This window comes from Delphinapterus leucas, chromosome 14 (genome assembly GCF_059928025.1).
Source record: "Delphinapterus leucas isolate spDelLeu-1000000601 "Yukka" chromosome 14, BTC_Dleu_Yukka2, whole genome shotgun sequence".
NCBI classification, from domain to species: Eukaryota; Metazoa; Chordata; class Mammalia; order Artiodactyla; family Monodontidae; genus Delphinapterus; species Delphinapterus leucas.
In genome coordinates, this window is record NC_143142.1 from 38,168,118 (window position 1) to 38,187,213 (window position 19,096).

Consider the following 19,096-nt stretch of genomic DNA (forward strand, 5'->3'; position numbering starts at 1 on the left):
CAGGGCCAGTGAATGAGCTTGTGAGACTCCTGTTGCCCACAAAAGAGAAAATGTAACTCATTTCTGCAGAAATGAAGAAAATGCAAGTAATAACAATGAAGAGTCATCTTCACCAGTTGCATTAGCCACAATACTCTATTTTAAGTGATAATATACAGGACTGGCAAGGATGTGGTAAGACCAACAATCTCAGACCTCAGGCTGGTGGAGGTAAACAGTGATATGATCTTTTAAGAAAGCAATTTGGCAATATGTAACAAGACCATTAAAATATTTATATCCTCTACTCTAGTAATTTCACTTCAGAGGGCTTAGTCAAGAAAATATTTATATCCTCTACTCTAGTAATTTCACTTCAGAGGGCTTAGCCAAGAAAATAACCTAAAAGAAAGTCAAGATATTCACTGCAGTTATTCTTTATATTAGCATAAAAGGAAAAGCGATCTTTTAATATAGAAACAAATAAATCATAGCATACTCACATGACAAAGATGTCAAAAAATACTGTGCAACCACATAGGAAATAATCCTGTTAAGTAAAAAAAGTAATATTAAAACTCTATGGGTATTTTTGTTATATCATGTAAAAAATATAACATGGATAAAACATAGAAGGGCATACACTAGAGAATAAACAATGGTTTGTGGGAGAAGTGAGCTTTTAACATGTTTGTTTCTATTTCTGAATTTTCCTTTATGTCATATTTTTCATAGTTAAGCACTAAAAATTCTCAGGATTAAGCCAAATGTATAGGTCAGTAGAAAAGACCTGTTTTTCACAATCTCCAGCATTCTTTATAGGAATGCTGTGTAGGAATAAGGACCAGTACCTAACATAGACACATCCAAGCTACAGCTAGAAGGTAACAAAAGCAGAATTTGAACTTTCTCTGCTCACTAGTGACAATTTTATTAGGCAATTTCTGGGTTATACACAGGTGATATTGATCTCTACCTAGAATTCTGTAAAATGTTCCTGTGTCTCAAATTTCAAGGCAGGAGGAATGTGAAGAGGAGAGAGGAGCACTAGGGTTGAAAAATCCATAGAGCTCAACTCAATATCCAGTTTTGGCCAAAATGAATAAAAAGGGACTAAATTTACCCTCCCATCTGAAACAACCAGAAAAAAAAAAAAGACAAAACTACACGAAAAATGATTTTTAAGACCCTGTCATCAGGCAACAAATGACATTGATTCCTGATCAACGGGAAACAAGTAAATGTGAGTCTTACCGTTTTCCCAGCTTACTGCTTGGAGAGTTTCCAGACCATGATGCAGGGAGGGGGAACTGTGGTGGAGCCCAATAGGTCCCCTAAGTTGAGTAGAAGAAACTGAGAGTGAAGGGAGACCAAAGCAGCTACGAGTTCATTGCACCAAGTGCCAGAAGGGAGAGAGCTGCACAGAGAGAGAGAGCCCGAGCTGTGCAGAAGGTACCCTGTAATGTTCAACATAGTACTGGTTGATGCATGCATGTGAGCAAACTACTCAGGGCTGGTAAAAAGTACCATCCAAAAGGATGAGAGGGAACATTCACACAGGGCCAGGGCCAGGGACTGTTCCCACCAGCTAGACGGGAAAACCTCACAATTTGTCAGGCATTGGTTGGAATACTAAGGAGGGTCTTACCTCAGTAATAGAGAATACTTAGCCCTAGACTGAGCACTACCTCAAAACTGCAAAAAAAAAAAAAAAAAAGTATCAAATTGTTTCCAAGTAATTTAACTGCATTCCAGAGTAAAGCTCAAGAATATTTTTAGGCAAACTTCCAATTATAAGGTAAATAAGTACTAGGGATGTAATGTACAGCACGATAAATATAACTAACACTGCTGTATTATATATATGAAAGTTGTTAAGACAGTAAATCCTAAGAGTTCTCATCACAAGGAAAAAGATTTTTTTTTCTTTTATTTTGTGTGTATATGAGATGATGGAGGTTCGCTAAACTTCTTGTGGTAGTCATTTCATGATGTATGTAAGTCAAATATTCTGCTTTACACCTTAAACATATACAATGCTGTATGTCAATTATATCTCCATAAAACTAGAAGAAGAAGAAAAAGTACTTACAGGAATATCCAGCATCCTACAAGATAAAATTAACAATGCCTGACATTCAGTCAAAGATTACTAGGCATGCAGAGGCAGGGAAACACAATTAATATTGAGGAGACTCATTAATCAATCAAACTAACCCAGAACTGACACAGATGTCAGAATTAGCAGAAAAGGACATCAAAACAGTTATAAGTATATCTCATATTTTCAAAAAATTAAGTAAACATTGAAAATATTAAAAAGACCCAAAATGAACTTGTCAAGGTGACAACTACGATGCTTGAAATGAAAAATACACTGGATGTGATTAACAACAGACTAGTCATTAGGGAAGAAAAGATTAATAATTTGAAGACATAGTAATAGAAACTGTCCCCTGTGAAACACAGAGAGAAAAAATAAAATAAAAGAAACTGAAAAGAACATTAGTGAGCTATGGAACAACTACAAGCAGCTTTTTATACTGACACTGCAGTGCCTGAAGAGTGGGGGTGGGGGAGACAAAAAATATTTGAAGAAATAAAGGACAGAAACTTCCCAAACTTGATGAAACTTATAAACCCACAAATCCAAGGAGTTCAATGAATCCCCAGCACAGAAATATATAGAAAACCACAACAAAGCATGTCATAATAAAATTGCTTAAAGCCAACAATAAAGAGAAAATCTTAAAAGCAGCAAGAGAAAAATTCCTCTGTTATGTACAGAGGAACTAAAATAAACATGACAATATATTCTAATGGGAAACAGTATAAATAAGACAGGAGCAACATCTTTAAAGTACTGAAAGCTAACAACTGTCAACCTAGAATTCCATACTCAGCAAAAATATCTTTCAAAAATGAAGGTAAAATAAAGATATTTTCAGACATACAAAATATGAAAGAATTCACCACCAGCAGATTCACACTATAAAAAAATGCTAAAGGAAGTCACTCATATAGATGGGCAATAATACCAGACAGAAGAAAGTCTGAATCTTTACAAAGGATTGAAAACCACTGAGAGAGGTAACTACCTGGGTAAATATATACATTTTTTTCTTATTATGTAAATCTATTTAAAAGATCATTGACTTATACAAATATAATAATATATTATGAGGTTTATAATGTATGGAAAAGTAAAATGCATGACGATAGCAAAAGGCCAGGAGGGGAGATATGGAATATATTGTAAAATTCTTGTACTATATATACATGAAGTTGTATAATGCCACTTGAGGTTAGACTGTGATAAGTTAAGATATATACTATAAACCCTAAATCAACCACTAAAAAACCCAAGAGTTATAGTTAATAAGCTACAAGGAAGATAAAATGGAATCATAAAAATACTTAATTAACCCAAAAGAAGGCTGAAAAGAGGAAAAGGGAGACAAAAAATAGATGCAACAAGTTAGAAAATGAATAGCAAGATGAAAGACTCAGATCGAACCACATCAAGAATCACATTAGGGCTTCCCTGGTGGCGCAGTGGTTGAGAGTCTGCCTGCCGATGCAGGGGACACAGGTTCGTGCCCTGGTCCAGGAAGATCTCACATGCCGCGGAGCGGCTGGGCCCGTGAGCCATGGCTGCTGAGCCTGTGCGTCCGGAGCCTGTGCTCCGCAATGGGAGAGGCCACAGCAGTGAGAGGCCCGTCTACCGCAAAAAAAAAAAAAAAAGAATCACATTAAATGTAAATGATCTAAACACCCCCACTTAGAGAATTCCCCAGCAGTCCAGTGGTTAGGACTTCACACTTTCACTGCTGAGGGCATGGGTTTGATCCCTGGTCAGGGAACTAAGATCCTGCAAGCCATGTGGTGCAGCCAAATGAAAGTAATAATAATAATCTTTTATAATAAAAAAAACACCCCCACTCAAAGGCAAATATTATCAGATTGGAAAAAAGTAAGACCCGACTCCATGCTGCTTACACAAAATACAATTAAAATAAAAAGACACAAACAGGTAAAAGGTAAAAGTATTTTTTAAATCTACCATGCTAACAGTAGTCAAAAGAAACCTTGAGTGGCTATATTAGTATCAGGCAAAATAGATTTTGGGACAAAGAATATTACCAAAGATTAAAGAGGTAACCTCATAATGATAACGGGGTCAATTACTCAAGAGGTCAGAGCAATCCTAAACATTTATGCACCTAACAACAGAGCTTCAAAATACATGAAGCAAAAACTGATAGAATTATTTTAAGAAATACATAAATCCACAGTTATAGCTAGGTATTTCAGTACTTCTCTCTCAACAATTGATAGAACAGGTAAACAGAAAATCAATAAGGATATAGAATATCTGAACAACAGTATCAACCCACTTGACCCAATTGACATCTATGGAACACTTCACGCATCAGCAGCAAGATACACATTCTCCTCAAGTTCACGTAGAACATTTACCAAGTCAGAGAAAAAAGACATTTTACATACAGAGGAACAGAAATAATTATGTTATCATGGTTATGGGCCATAAAACAAGTCTTAATACATTTGAAAGTATTCAAATAGTACAAAGAATGTTCTTTGCCCAAAGTGAAATTGCACTAGAAATCAATAACAGAAAGATTTCTGGAAAATCTCTAAATATTTGAAAACTAAATAACACACTTATAAATAATCCATCGATCAAAAGGGAAATTAGCAATATTTTGAATGGAATGGAAATGAAAAAAGAACATATCAGAATTTGTGGGATGCCACTAAAGCAGTATTTAGAGGGGAATTTATAGCACTAAACTTGTATTAGAAAACAAGAAATCTCTTGAGTCAATGAACTTAGCTTCCACTTTAAAAAACTAGGAAAAAGAAGACAAAATTAAAACCAAAGTAAAGAGAAGAAAGGAAATAATAAAGATCAAAGTGGCAATCAGTGAAACAGAAAAGAAAAACAGTGGAAAAATTGATAAAACCAGAAACTACTTCTTTGAGAAAATCAGTAAAATTGATAAAGCTCTAACCAGACAGAGGAAAACGAAAGAGAAGACACAAATTACCTATATCAGGAATGAGAGAGGTGACATCACTGTAGATTTGAAAGATATTAAAAGGATAATAAGAGAATGTTAGGAACAGTTTTATACCAATAAATTGGACAACTTAGATGAGATGAACAATTTCCTTGAAAGACACAAATTATAAAAGCTTACATGAGAAGAAATACACATGAATAGCCCATTATCTATTAAATACATTGAAAATGTGGTTAAAATCTTTCCTAAAAAAATAAGACAAAAAAAAAACCCCTCTAAAATGGGCAGAAGACATAAATAGACATTTCTCCAAAGAAGATATACAGATTGCCAACAAACACATGAAACAATGCACAACATCACTAATCATTACATAAATGCAAATCAAAACTACAATGAGGTATCACCTCACACCAGTCAGAATGGCCATCATCAAAAAATCTACAAACAATAAATGCTAGAGAGGGTGTGGAGAAAAGGGAACCCTCTTGCACTGTTGGTGGGAATGTAAACTGATACAGCCACTATGGAGAACAGTATTGAGGTTCCTTAAAATACTAAAAATAGAACTAGCATATGACCCAGCAATCCCACTACTGGGCATATACCCTGAGAAAACCATAATTCAAAAAGAGTCATGTACCACAATGTTCATTGCAGCTCTATTTACAATAGCCAGGACATGGAAGCAACCTAAGTGTCCATCAACAGATGAATGGATAAAGAAGATGTGGCACGTATATACAATGGAATATTACTCAGCCATAAAAAGAAACGAAATTGAGTTATTTGTAGTGAGGTGGATGGACCTAGAGTCTGTCATACAGAGTGAAGTAAGTCAGAAAGAGAAAAACAAATACCGTATGCTATCACATATATATGGAATCTAAAAAAAAAAAAAAAAAGGTTCTGAAGATCCTAGGGGCAGGACAGGATTAAAGACACAGATGTAGAGAATGGACTTGAGGACATGGGGAGGGGGAAGGGTAAACTGGGACGAAGTGAGAGAGTGGCATAGACATATATATACTACCAAATGTAAAATAGATAGTTGGTGGGAAGTGATGGCATAGCACAGGGAGATCAGCTCTGTGCTTTGTGCCCACCTAGAGGGGTGGGATAGGGAAGGTGGGAGGGAGACGCAAGAGGGAGGAGATATGGGGATATATGTATATGTATAGCTGATTCACTTTGTTATAAAGCAGAAACTAACACACAATTGTAACGCAATTACACTCCAATAAAGATGTTAAAAAATAAATAAATAAAATAGCTACAAAAACCTTAAAAAAAAAACAAAAACCCTTTAGGCCCAGATGGCTTTACTGGTAGATTCCACCTTTAAGGAAGAAATAATACCAGTTCTACACAAACTTCCAAATAATTGAAGAGAATGGACTACTTCCTAACTCATTCTAGACGCATTACATTGATACCAAAATCAAAGACATTATAAGAAAAGTTCAAACCAATATCCTTCATGAAATAAATACAAAATTTAGTAAGAAAATTTTAGCATATTGAACCCAACAATATGTTAAAAGGATAATATATCATGACCAGGTAGAGTTTATCCTAGGAATGCATGATTGGTTTAACATTTGAATACCAATCAATGTAATTTACCATGTTAACAAACTAAACTAAAACCATATTATTATCTCAACAGATGCAGAAAAAAGCTTTGATAAAATTCAATATTTATTCCTGATAAAGACTCTTAACAAACTAGGAAAAGAAGGGAACTCCCTCAACCTGATAATGGTCATCTGCAAAAAGACCCCACAGCTAACATACTTAGTGATAAAAGACTAAATCCTCTCTCCCTAAGATCAGAACAAGATAGGCATGTCCGCTCTTACTACTTCTGTTCAATATTGTACTGCAGGTTCTAGCCAGTGCAGTCAGGCAAGGAAAAAAAAAAAAAAAGACATCCAATTTGGAAATGAAGAAGTAAAACTGTCTTTATTCATAGTAGATTTTCTATGGAGAAAATCCAAAGAAATCTACAAAAATGCTACTAAAACTAAGTGAGTTTAGCAACATTGCAGGATACAAGATCAATATACAAATATCAATTGTACTTCTATATATCAACAATGCATTATCAGAAATAAAGATTTTTAAAATAACTACCATTTATAATAGCATTAAAAACATGAAAAAAAAAAGGTGGGGGGCTTCCCTGGTGGCACAGTGGTTGAGAGTCCGCCTGCCAATGCAGGAGACACGGGTTTGTGCCCCAGTCCGGGAAGATCCCACATGCCATGGAGCGGCTAGGCCCGTGAGCCATGGCTGCTGAGCCTGCACGTCCGGAGCCTGTGCTCCGTTATGGGAGAGGCCACAACAGTGAGAGGCCCGCGTACTGCAAAAACAAAACAAACAAAAAAAACCCCATGAAATATTTAGGGATAAATCTGACAAAGGGTATGAAAGAACTGTGCCCTGAAAACTAGGAAACAATGCTGAAAGTAAAGGAGACCTAAATAAATTGGAGAGGCACCTCTTGTTTGTGGGTTGGAAGACTAATATTGTTAAGATGTCAGTTTTCTCCAAATTGACCTATAGATTCAACACAGTCCAACCCAAAATCTCAGAGGCTTTTTTTTTCTTTTGTTAGAAGTTGAGAAGCTAATTCTAAAATTCATATGGAAATGCAAATTACTTAAAATAGCCAGAATAACTCTGAAAAAATAAAGTAAAAGTTGGAAGGCTAACACTACCTGATTTCAAGGATTATTATAAAGTGACAGTAATCAAAACAGCATGGTACTGGTGTGAAGATGTTCTACAAATAGATCAATGGGACAGAATAGAAAGTCTAGAAACAAACACACGTGTGTGTACCTTTAACAAAGACAGAAGGCAATACAGTGAGGAAAGGATAACCTTATCAACAAGTGGTTCTGAAACACTTGGATATAAATATGAAAAAACATGAACTTCAATCCATATCTCATACCACATACAAAATAATTCAAATGGGCCATAGGTCTAAATGTAAAACTGAAAACTATAAAGCTTCTAAAAGAAAAGGTAGAAAAAAATACTTGTGACCTGGGTTAGGCAAAGATTTCTTATATACAACATGAAAAGCACAATCCATAAAAGAACAGATTGATATATTAGACTTCATTAAAATTTAAAACTTCTGCTCCTCAGAAGACACTGTTAAGAGAAAGAAAAGACAAGCCTCAGCCTGGGTGAAACTCTCTGCAAAGCATATACAGGAATCATATCCAGAAAAAGACTTTTAAAAACTCAATGATAGGGCTTCCCTGGTGGCGCAGTGGTTGAGAGTCCGCCTGCCGATGCAGGGGACGTGGGTTCGTGCCCTGGTCCGGGAGGATCCCACATGCCGTGGAGCGGCTGGGCCCCGTTGGGCCATGGCCGTTGGGCCATGGCCATTGGGCCATGGCCGCTGGGCCTGCGCGTCCGGAGCCTGTGCTCCGCAAAGGGAGAGGCCGCAGCAGTGAGAGGCCTGCGTACCGCAAACAAAACAAAACAAAACAAAACTCAATTATAAAAAAATAACCTAATTTTTAAAATGCACAAAAGATATATGATGGCAATTAAGCACATGAAAAGATGCTTAACACCATTAGTCATTGGGAAAATGCAAATTAAAACAACAATGGGATTTTCCACATACTTAGAATGGCTAAAATTAAAAGACTGACTATACCAAGTGTTGATGTGGGTGTGGAGGAATAGGAACTCTTGTACACTGCTGAGAATGTAAAATAGTAAAACCACTTTGGGAAACAGTTTGACAGTTTCTTAAAAAGTTAAACATACACCTACCAGATAGTCTAGCCATTCCATTCCTAGATATTTACCCAAGAGAAAAGGAGTATGTGCAACAAACATTTGTGCACAAATGTTCATAGCAGCGTTATTTGTAATAGCCAAAAACTGGAAACAACCCAAATGTCCATCCAGGTGAATGTTTATCCAGGTGAACAGATAAATAAATTGTTATATACAACTCAATAAATAGTAATGAGCTATTGATATTCATAACAATATGGATGGATTTCAAAATGATTAAGGCAATAATTCACTCAAAAGAAGCCAGACAAAAGAAAAAAAATATCATTCTATTTGTGTAAAACTCTAGGAAGTGCAAGCTAATCTAAAGCAGCTCAGGGAATTCCCTGGCAGTCCAGTGGTTAGGACTCTACGCTTCCACTGCTGGGAGCCAGTGTTCAATCCCTGGTCGGGGAACTAAGATCCCACAAGCCGTATGGCCAAATAAATAAATAAATAAATAAATAAATAAAGCAGATCAGTGATTGTTTAGAGAGATGACAAGGAGATTTAGAGGTGCTGAATGTGTTCACTATTTTGACTGTGGTGATGGTTTCACAAGTATATACATATGTCAAAACTTATCAGATTGCATACCTTAAGTATGTGCAATTTATTGTCAATTATGCCTCAATAAAGCTGTTTAAAACATGAATAGTGTAAGAACAGGTTAGGAAGATATCTGACTTAACATTAATTATAGGGGTAATTGTGTTTTAATTATCATGTTTTAATTAAATACTACTTTTTGAGTCAAAAGTAAAATATGGCTGACAAATAAATGATGCAGCCTCAGCATGCATTAATAGAAATATTGTGTCTTATTAGAAGAACATTAATTGCAGTCTGAATGTGAAAATAGGTCTAGAGTACTTTACTCAGGAAAGAAGCAAATTATGTAGGCTAAGTTTAATACAGGTGCCAAGGGCAAAAAGAGAGCTTGTAAAGATTTAAGCTCTCAAGCATCTGGAAAACACTTAAGATTTAGCAAGACAAATATTTATTGAATATCTACTGTGTTCTAGGCACTTGCTAAATATGTTAATCGCTACCGAGAGGTAGGTTTTAGGACCATTTTGCAGATCATGAATCAGAATCTCAGAAAAGGTTAATATTTGGTTTTCTTAAAAAAGAGTTATTAAGTGAGAAAACCAGAATTCAGATTCTTTCAACTTGCTACTTAAATGGCTGCCTTTTTAAAAAAAATTATTTATTTTGTTTTATTTTTGGCTGTGTTGGGTCTTTGTTGCTGTGAGTGGGCTTTCTCTAGCTGCGGCAAGCGGGGGCTACTCTTTGTTGCGGTGCATGGGCTTCTTGTGTGGTGGCTTCTCTTTGTTGTGGAGCACGGGCTCTAGGCGTGCAGGCTTCAGTAGTTGCAGCATGCAGGCTCAGTAGTTCTGGCTCGTGGGCTCTAGAGCGCAGGCTCAGTAATTGTGGCACACGGGCTTAGTTGCTCCGCGGCATGTGGGATCTTCCCGGACCAGGGCTCGAATTCGTGTCCCCTGCATTGGCAGGCGGATTCTTAACCACTGCGACACCAGGGAGGCCCACATTGCTCCCTTTTTTAGAAAGTTTCCCCCCCACCCCAGTGATTTTGCACTAACAGAGAATTATTGAACTATTGCATAAAGAGGATAAGGAAGTCGTTTTGGCTTCTCTTTTTCCACTCTATTTCTTTAACCATGATGTGGCTGACATTGTGCCAGGAGCTGGGAATGCCCTCAAGGAGCTCATGACCTAGTGGCAAAAATAGGAAATTACAAACTCCTACAACATAGAGCATAGAGGTGTGACTTGCTCAAGGAATTTTCCAAGTTTGCAAATCCTCCAGTGCTTACAAGTTCACTAGTAGAGATAATCAGGCCTTGGTGAGATACAGATGCTGGGCAATCAGCTGCTTACTCACTATCTAAGCACCAGATTCTGCACAACAGCCTACAGTTCAGATTCATGTCTGAGCAAGATCACAGGCTATTGCATTTTGGACATTGGGGCTGCTCCCAGATAATCAAAACCACTAGTGTTAAATGCTGAATATGCCAATGTCACCATACCTGATAAATTCAAGAATAGAAGCATGCGCAAGGTGGTAAAGATTAGGGAATAACATAAAAGGATTTACATTTTGGAAAGTTAACTCTGACCTTACCTAATGCCTAACTGTGCTTTCTGACTGCATGCTTACAGCATATGGCCTTTTGTGACTGGCTTTTTTCACTTGACGTAATGTTTTCAAGGTTCATCCATGTTGTAGCATGTATCAGTACTTCATTCCTTTTTGCTGCTGAAATATCCCATTTTATGGATATACCATATTTTATTTTTCCATTTATTTGTTGATGGACATTTAGGTTGTTTCTACTTTGGGGCTATTATGAATAATGCTGCTATGAACATTTGGGTACAGATTTTTGTCTGTACCCATGTGTACATGTGTTTTCACTTCCCTCTCATTTTATAGCTAGGAGTGGAATTGCTGAGTCATATGGTAACTCTGTGTCTATCCATTTGAGGAATTATTTTCCAAAGTGGCTGCACCATTTTACATTCCTACCAGTAATGTGTGAGGGTTCCAATTTCTCCATATCCTGGTCAACACTTGTTATTGTCTGTCTTGTTTTGTTTTAGCCATCCTAGTGGGTGTAAAGTAGTATCTTATTGTGGTTTTGATTTGTGTTTCTCCAATGGCTAATGATGTTGAGCATGTTTTCATGTGCTAATTGGCTATCTGTACATCTTCTTTGGAGAAGTGTCTATTGCAAATCATTTGCCCATTTTTCAGTTGGGTTATTTGTCTCTCTATTATTGAGTTGTAAGAGTTCTTTATACATTCTGGATACAAGTCCTTTACCAGATATATGAGTTACAAATATTTCTCCCACTCTATGAGTTGTCTCTTTACTCTCTTGATGGTGTCCTTTGAAGCACAAATTTTTTTTTATCATGATGAAGTCCAATTCATCTATTTTTTTTTCTTTTGTTGCTTGTACTTTTGGTGTCACATCTAAGAAACCATTGCCTAATCCAAGGCCATGAAGATTTACTGCTATGTTTTCTTCTAAGAGTGTTATAGTTTTAACTCTTACATTTAGATCTATAATCCATTTTTGGTTAATTTCTATACATGGTGTGAGGAAGAGGTCCAACTTCATTCTTATGCATGTGGATATCCAGTTTTCCCATAACATTTGTTGAAAAGACTATTTTTTAATACATTGAATTTTCTTGGCACTCACTCATTTCAAAATTCATTTGCCCATTAAATGTAAGGTTTTATTTCTGGATTCTCAATGCTATTCTGATGATCTGTACATCTTTCATTATGCCAGTGCTGCACTGATTGATAATTGTAGCTTTGTATGAAGTTCCAAAATGGGTAAGTATGAATCCTCTAGCTTTGCTTTTCTTTTTTGAGATTATTTTGGCTATTCTGGGCCCCTTGCATTTCCATATGAATTTTAGAATTAACTTGTCAATTTCTACAAAGAAACCAGCTTGAATTTTGGTATGGCTTGCTGAATCTATTGAATCTGTAGAACAATTTGAGGAGTATTGCTGTATTAACAATGTTAAGTCTTCCAATCCATGAGCATGGAATGTCTTTCCATTTATTTAGGTCTTAAAAAATTTCTTCTAACAATGTTTTATAGTTTTCAAAGTATAAGTTTTATACTTCTCTTACTAAATTTATTCCTAAGTAGTTATTTTTTCTGATGCTATTGTAAATGGAACTTTTATCTTAATTTTATTTTTGTGTTGTTCATTGCAAGTACATAGAAATACAATTGACTTGTATATTGATCTTGTATCCTGCAACTTTGGTTAATTCATGTATTAGCTTTAGTAGTTTTACAGTGTATTCCTTAGTATTTCCTTTTTGTCCATTTTATCTGAGTCATCTAATTTGATGTCTTTATGAGTTAAGTAGGGCTGCCATAACAAAATAGCACAGACTGAGTGGCTTAAACAACAAAAATTTATTTTCTCACAGCTCTGGAAGTTGCAAGCCCAAGATCAAGGTGCAGCAGGGTGTTTTTTTTTTCTGAGGCCTCTTTCCTTGGCTTGTAGATAACCAGCTGCCTTCTTGCTATATCCTCACGTGGCCTTTCCTCTGTGCATGCACATCCCTGTTGTCTCTTCCTCTTTTTTAAAGGACACCAGTCATATTAGATTAGAACTCTACCCTTATGACCTCATTTAACCTTAATTACTTCTTTAAGGACTCTATACACTGTCACATTCTAAGGTACTAGAGATTAGGGCTTCAACATATGATTTGTGGGGACAGGGGCACAATTCAGTCCATAACAAAGGCATACAATTGTTCATAGTATTCCTCTATAATTCTTTTTATTTCTGTAAGTTTGCTAGCAATGCCCTCTTTTTCACTCTTGATTTTAGTAATTTGCATCTTTTCTCTTTATTTCTTGGTCAGTCTGGCTAAAGTGTTGTCAATTTTGTTGATCTACTCAAAGAACAAACTTTTGGTTTTGCCAATTTTCACTATTGTTTCTCTATTACCTACTTCATTCATTTCTGCTCTAGTCTTTATTATTTCCTTTCTTCTACTTATTTTGGGTTTAGTTTACTTTTCTTACTTCTTTTTACTTGAGATTTTCTTCCTTTTCATTTTTTTTTTAATTTTTATTTTATATTGGAGTATAGTTGATTTACAATGTTATGGTAGTTTCAGATTTACAGCAAAGTGATTCAGTTATACATATATCTATTCTTTTTCAGATTCTTTCCCCATTTAAGTTATTACAGAATATTGAGTAGAGTTCCCTGTGCTATAGAGTACGTCCTTGTTGATTATTTATTTTATATTTAGCAGTGTGCATATGTTAATCCCAAACCCCTAATTTATCCCTCCCCCTGTACCTTTCCCTTTGGTAACCATAAATTGTTTTCTAAGTCTGTGAGTCTGTTTCTGTTTTGTAAATAATTTCATTTGTATCATTGTTTTAGATTCCACATACAAGTGATATCATATGATATTTGTTTTTCTCTGACTTACTTCACTTAGTGTGATAATGTCTAGGTCCATCCATGTTGCTGCAAATGGCATTATTTCATTCTTTTTTATGGCTGAGTAATATTCCATTGTATATATGTACAACATCTTCTTTATCCACTCATCTGTCAATGGACATTTAGGTTGCTTCCATGTCTTGACTATTGTAAATAGTGCTGCAATGAATATTGGGTACATGTATCTTTTCAAATTATGGTTTTCCCCAGATATATGTCCAGGAGTGGGATTGCTGGATCATATGGTAACTCTTTTTAGTTTTTTAAGGAACCTCCATACTGTTCTCCGTAGTGGCTGTACCAATTTACATTCCCACCAACAGTGTGGGAGGGTTCCCTTTTCTCCACACCCTCTCCAGCATTTATTGTTTGTAGACATTTTTATGATGGCCATTCTGACTGGTGTGAGGTGATACCTCTTGGTAGTTTTGATTTGCATTTCTCTAATAATTAGCGATATTGAGCATCTTTTCATGTGCTTTTTGGCCATCTGTATGTCTTTTTTGGAGAAATATCTATTTAGATCTTCCGCCCTTTCTTCCTTTTTTTTTTTTTTTTTGGCGATGCTGCACAGCTTGTGGGATCTTAGTTCCCAAACCAGGGATTGAACAGGGACCCATGGCAGTGAAAGTGCTGAGTCCTAACCACTGACTGGACCGCTAGGGAAGTCCCCCTTTTTAATATAGGCATTTACAGCCATAAATATTCCTCTAAGCACTTTTTAAACAGTATCTCATAAGTTTTCAGTTGTCGTGTTTTCATTTGCATTTATCTTAAAGTGATATCTAATTCCCCTTGTGATTTCTTTGGTCTATTGGTTATTTAGTAATGCATTGTTTAATTGCCACAAATTTGTGAATTTCTCAAATTTCCTTGTTATTGATTTTGATTCCACTGAGGTTAGAGATTGTATTTTGTGTGATTTTAATTCTTTTAAGTTTATTGAGGCTAGTTTTATCACCTAACATATTGTCTATCCTGGAGAATGTTTCCTGTGCACTAGAAAAGAATGTATATTCTGCTTTTGTTCAGGGAATGTTCTGTTGATATCAGTTACATCTAATTGGTTTATAGTCCTGCTCAAGTCTTCTATTTCCTTCTTGACTGTCTCCCTAATTATTCTATCCATTATTGAAAGTGGGGTACTGAAGTCTCAAACTGTTATCATCAAATTGCCTATTTCTCTCTTCAGTTTTGTCAGGATTTGCTTCATGAATTTGGGGCTCTGTTGTTTATATGTTTATATTTTTATAATTGTTATGTCTTCCTGGTGGATTGACACTTTTATCATTATAAAATGTCCTTTTTCTTCTCTAGTAATAATATTTTCTTAAAGTCTATTTTTTCTGGTATTAGTATGGTCACTCCAGCTCTCTTCTAGCTACTGTTTGCATATATAGTGTGTTTTGTCATACAGAATTTTTTAAGTTTTATGTAGCTGAATACATAAATTTTTTATGGCTTCTGCATTTTGAACAATAGTTTGGCCTTTTCCATTTCAAGGTGATAATTGACTCTCCCATGTTTTCTCCTATTATTTCTGTATCTTCAGTTTTTAAGTTTCTACTTTTGGTCCATTTGATTTTGTTTGGTACTTGGTGTAAGTTGTAGATCCAACTTAATTTTTTTCTTATATGTCCAATTGCCACAGCACCGTTTATTGAATGGTTCATCTTCATTGCTGCTTTGGGCTGCTACCTTTATCTTATACTAAATTCTTATGTGTATTTGCATCTGCTTCTTACTGTCTTTTTTCTTCCATTGTTCTGTTTGTCTACTAATGCACTAGGACCACAGTATTTTATAGACTGTGGTTTTATAAGTCTTATTATATCATCATGTTAGCCTCTTGTCATTTCTCTTATTTTTCAGAATGTTTCTTGCTATTCTTGCGTGCTTATTTTTTTCATATCAACATTACATCAATTTGCTTACTTAAACAATTTGCTTACTTACTAATAATTCTAATAGTAATTCTAATAATATCTAAACCTGTTGATATTTTCCTAGGATCATATTAAATATATGAATTAACTTAGATTGATTGGCATTTTTTTGGCATTGAATATTTCTGATCTGAAACATGGTTGTCTTAATGTTTGTACAGGCCTATTTTCAAGGTCTTCAGAAAAAATTTTTAATTTTTAAAAATCTTTAATAAGAAAAGTTAAAAATAGAGAGAATAATATCACAGACCATCACTGTGGACCTATTACCCAGCTTAAATAATTATGAACACATGGCCATATTTTCAGTATTACTGCCTCTCTCCCTCCCTACCTCAATGTTTTACAACAAATCCCAGACATTATATAAGAAATATGATAAATTTTTCTTCATATAGTTGTGTACATTTCTTATTAAGCTTATTCCTAGGCCTTTTATCTAACTGTTGTTCATTGTTTTTATATAGGAAGATTTATTTCTGTACATTGATTTTGTACACTTTTGTTATTATTTAAATATTTGTTTGTGCTAATTTGAATTCATTGACTTGAAAAGGTTACCACCCTTTATAATTTGCTAACCAGATTTCACCTGTATGCTTACCTGGACTGTTAGAAATATGCTAAAATTCTAGGTATAAACTAGTGTAGTAAGCTACTAGTCTTGCACCAAACAACATATTTGTGACCTGAAACGTAATAACCAACCTGTGTAGTGATATGTCAAATTTACCTGGGATTCCTGTCCTGTAAGTTTCTCTGTTAATACCTGAAAAACTCAGGTTGTCTTCAGTTTCCTGTACTTTATAATGTTTTTATGCGTAGTTGCTGGCCTCTATTCTTCCTGTAGACCTTAAAATCACTCCCTGATGTAAGTCAGTCCCTCAGAGAGGCACATAACTCTTCTGAGCCAGTAGGGAACCATTTCAGTCTTTTGAGTTCTTATGATAAGCACTGATCAGATGTATCAGGAATCACATTGTGGCATGAGCACTAATATTTTAGATAGTTTCTAATGTAGCACCATCAGTATCCTGCGCTTTAGAACAGGATACTCTCAGAGTTTTTCAAACTCTCAGAGTTTTAACAGTGCCTTTGACACTTTCCTGTGTTACCTGATTAAGCTGTTCTGCTGGTGTAGAGTCAGGGATTTGGGGTCTATTATATTCATTTCAGAAAATTCTAATTGCCTGGAGTCTTTATCTCTCCCATAACCTGCCTCTGAAATGGCATATGGTTTTTCTGCCAAATAAGAATTTTCTTTTGGATCTCTCTGGTATTACATAAGGAAAAATTCTAGTTTATTCCAAATATTAAAGCAACTTTTCTTCAGAGAAAAGTTCTTTCCCCTAAATTGCAATGACTTAGCTTACATGACATTTTTCAAATGACAAACTTATCTGGATAGAGATAAATATATCTCATTAAAATATGGCTTTAAGGGAAACTGTGGAGACAGTTTTAATATGGCACATGATGATATCCTTGATGCCACATCATATGACCAAGTTACATGGCTACCATTATTTAAGGTAATAGTACCAGCCTCATTGAGTTCATATAGGAATTAGGTGAATTGATATATCTAAAGTGCTTAAACTTAAAACTAGCACCTAGCACATAGTACCCACTGGTGAGTGTTTGTTAAATACATAAAAAAGAAAATAAAACCTATGTACAGAGAAATGGACTTTCTTAAAATAGATCAAGGGAAAAACTGAAATTCTATAGTCTACTATAGTCTCTCTCAGCTCACTCTTGTTGAATTAACTTCCTTCCTGCATATATAGTTTCTAATTTGAACTTCCTTCCTCTTTCATTTTAAAGATTCGCCGGTTCTCAGTCCAGCTAATTCTGCAATCAATTTAAGTGGAGCTCAGGACCTGACCTGGAATAAGAATGTTGTGAAGCCACTGGCTTTATCTTTGCAGGTTGTAGGGAAGACTTTTGCTGCAGGTGATGTTTTCCTCACTTATATATATATTTTTAATTTATTTATTTTAAATTTATTTTTGGCTGTGTTGGGTCTTTGTTGCTGAGCACAGGCTTTCTCTAGTTGTGGTGAGCGGGGGCTACTCTTTGTTGCGGCGCACAGGCTTCTCATTGCGGTGGCTTCTCTTGTTGCGGAGCACGGGCTGTAGGCGCCCAGGCTTCAGTAGTTGTGGCATGCAGGCTCAGTAGTTGTGGCACATGGGCTTAGTTGCTCCATGGCATGTGGGATCTTCCTGGACCAGGGCTCAAACCCGTGTCCCCTGCATTGGCAGGCAGATTCCTAACCACTGTGTCACCAGGGAAGCCCTCCTCACTTATATTTATTTGGTAAATACCTAGTCCATAAAAGACTTGTGTGAAATTTAATTGACAATTTGGTAGAAGAAAACAGAAGCTCCTTCTTTGCCAGTTGAAGGCAAAAGTGGGGCTGTCTACTATAACGCACATTTATACAAAGCTTTGTGTTTTCTGTGTTACATCCAGAAGAGTCAGTGAATGACATTTGGCACACAGGGGAGACAAAGCAGGTTGATTCTATCCAATAAAAATTTCTTGGATACCTGCTATACTGAGGAACTGGGGATAGATACTAAGATAAATAAGGCTCAGTCCCTGACCTCTAATGTACTTGTAACCTTGCAGAGGAGATCAACCTAAAAGAAGATATTTTCAGTGTACTGCAATAAATACATAATATCCTAGGGGAGCACAGAGGAGGGGGGGGTTAGCCCAGCATTTTAGGGAGTAATTGAGAACGGGTTCTTGGGGACTTCCCTGGTGGTCCAGTGGTTAAGATGCCGCGCTTCCAATGCAGGGGGCGTGGGTTCAAACCCTGGTCAGGGAATAGGGGAAAGACATTTCAAATTCAGGGAAAAGCAGGAGCAAAGCTTGAAAGGAAAAGGAAAGGAAAGAAGCAGCATGACATGTGCAGGAACTTCCAGCAGTTTGGACTCGTTAGAAGCATACAGTGTAAAACTCAGGGAGTAGCAGGAGGTGAGCAAGAGGCAGAAAAGGGAAAGGTCATAGGAGGTCAGGATAAGAAGTATGGATTTCACTCTATAACTTATGGCACAGGGGAGTGACATGGTCTTATTTTAACTTAAGCTAGATCATTTTGGCAGCAAAAAGAAAGCATTGGGAATACAAGTTGCAGGTCATTCAATAGTCTGGGTGAGAAATGATGAGGTCCTTGACCAGGGTGAAAATAGGTTGGAGAGGAGGAGACAGATTGGAGAACTACTCAGGATGTAAAATGAGCAGACTTGACTGATTAATGGGAGCGTAAAACAG

At 36.1% G+C, this 19,096-nt stretch overlaps 1 protein-coding gene across 1 annotated transcript in view; it reads left to right on the forward strand.

Annotated features, from left to right (window-relative positions):
- Positions 1 to 19,096, forward strand: part of GREB1L (GREB1 like retinoic acid receptor coactivator) — a 119,809-nt gene that overhangs the window by 31,677 nt on the left and 69,036 nt on the right. The window contains exon 6 of the mRNA XM_030760449.2: positions 17,642 to 17,770. Coding sequence (XP_030616309.2) covers positions 17,642 to 17,770 — 129 coding nt within the window. The remainder of the gene's footprint in view (positions 1 to 17,641; positions 17,771 to 19,096) is intronic.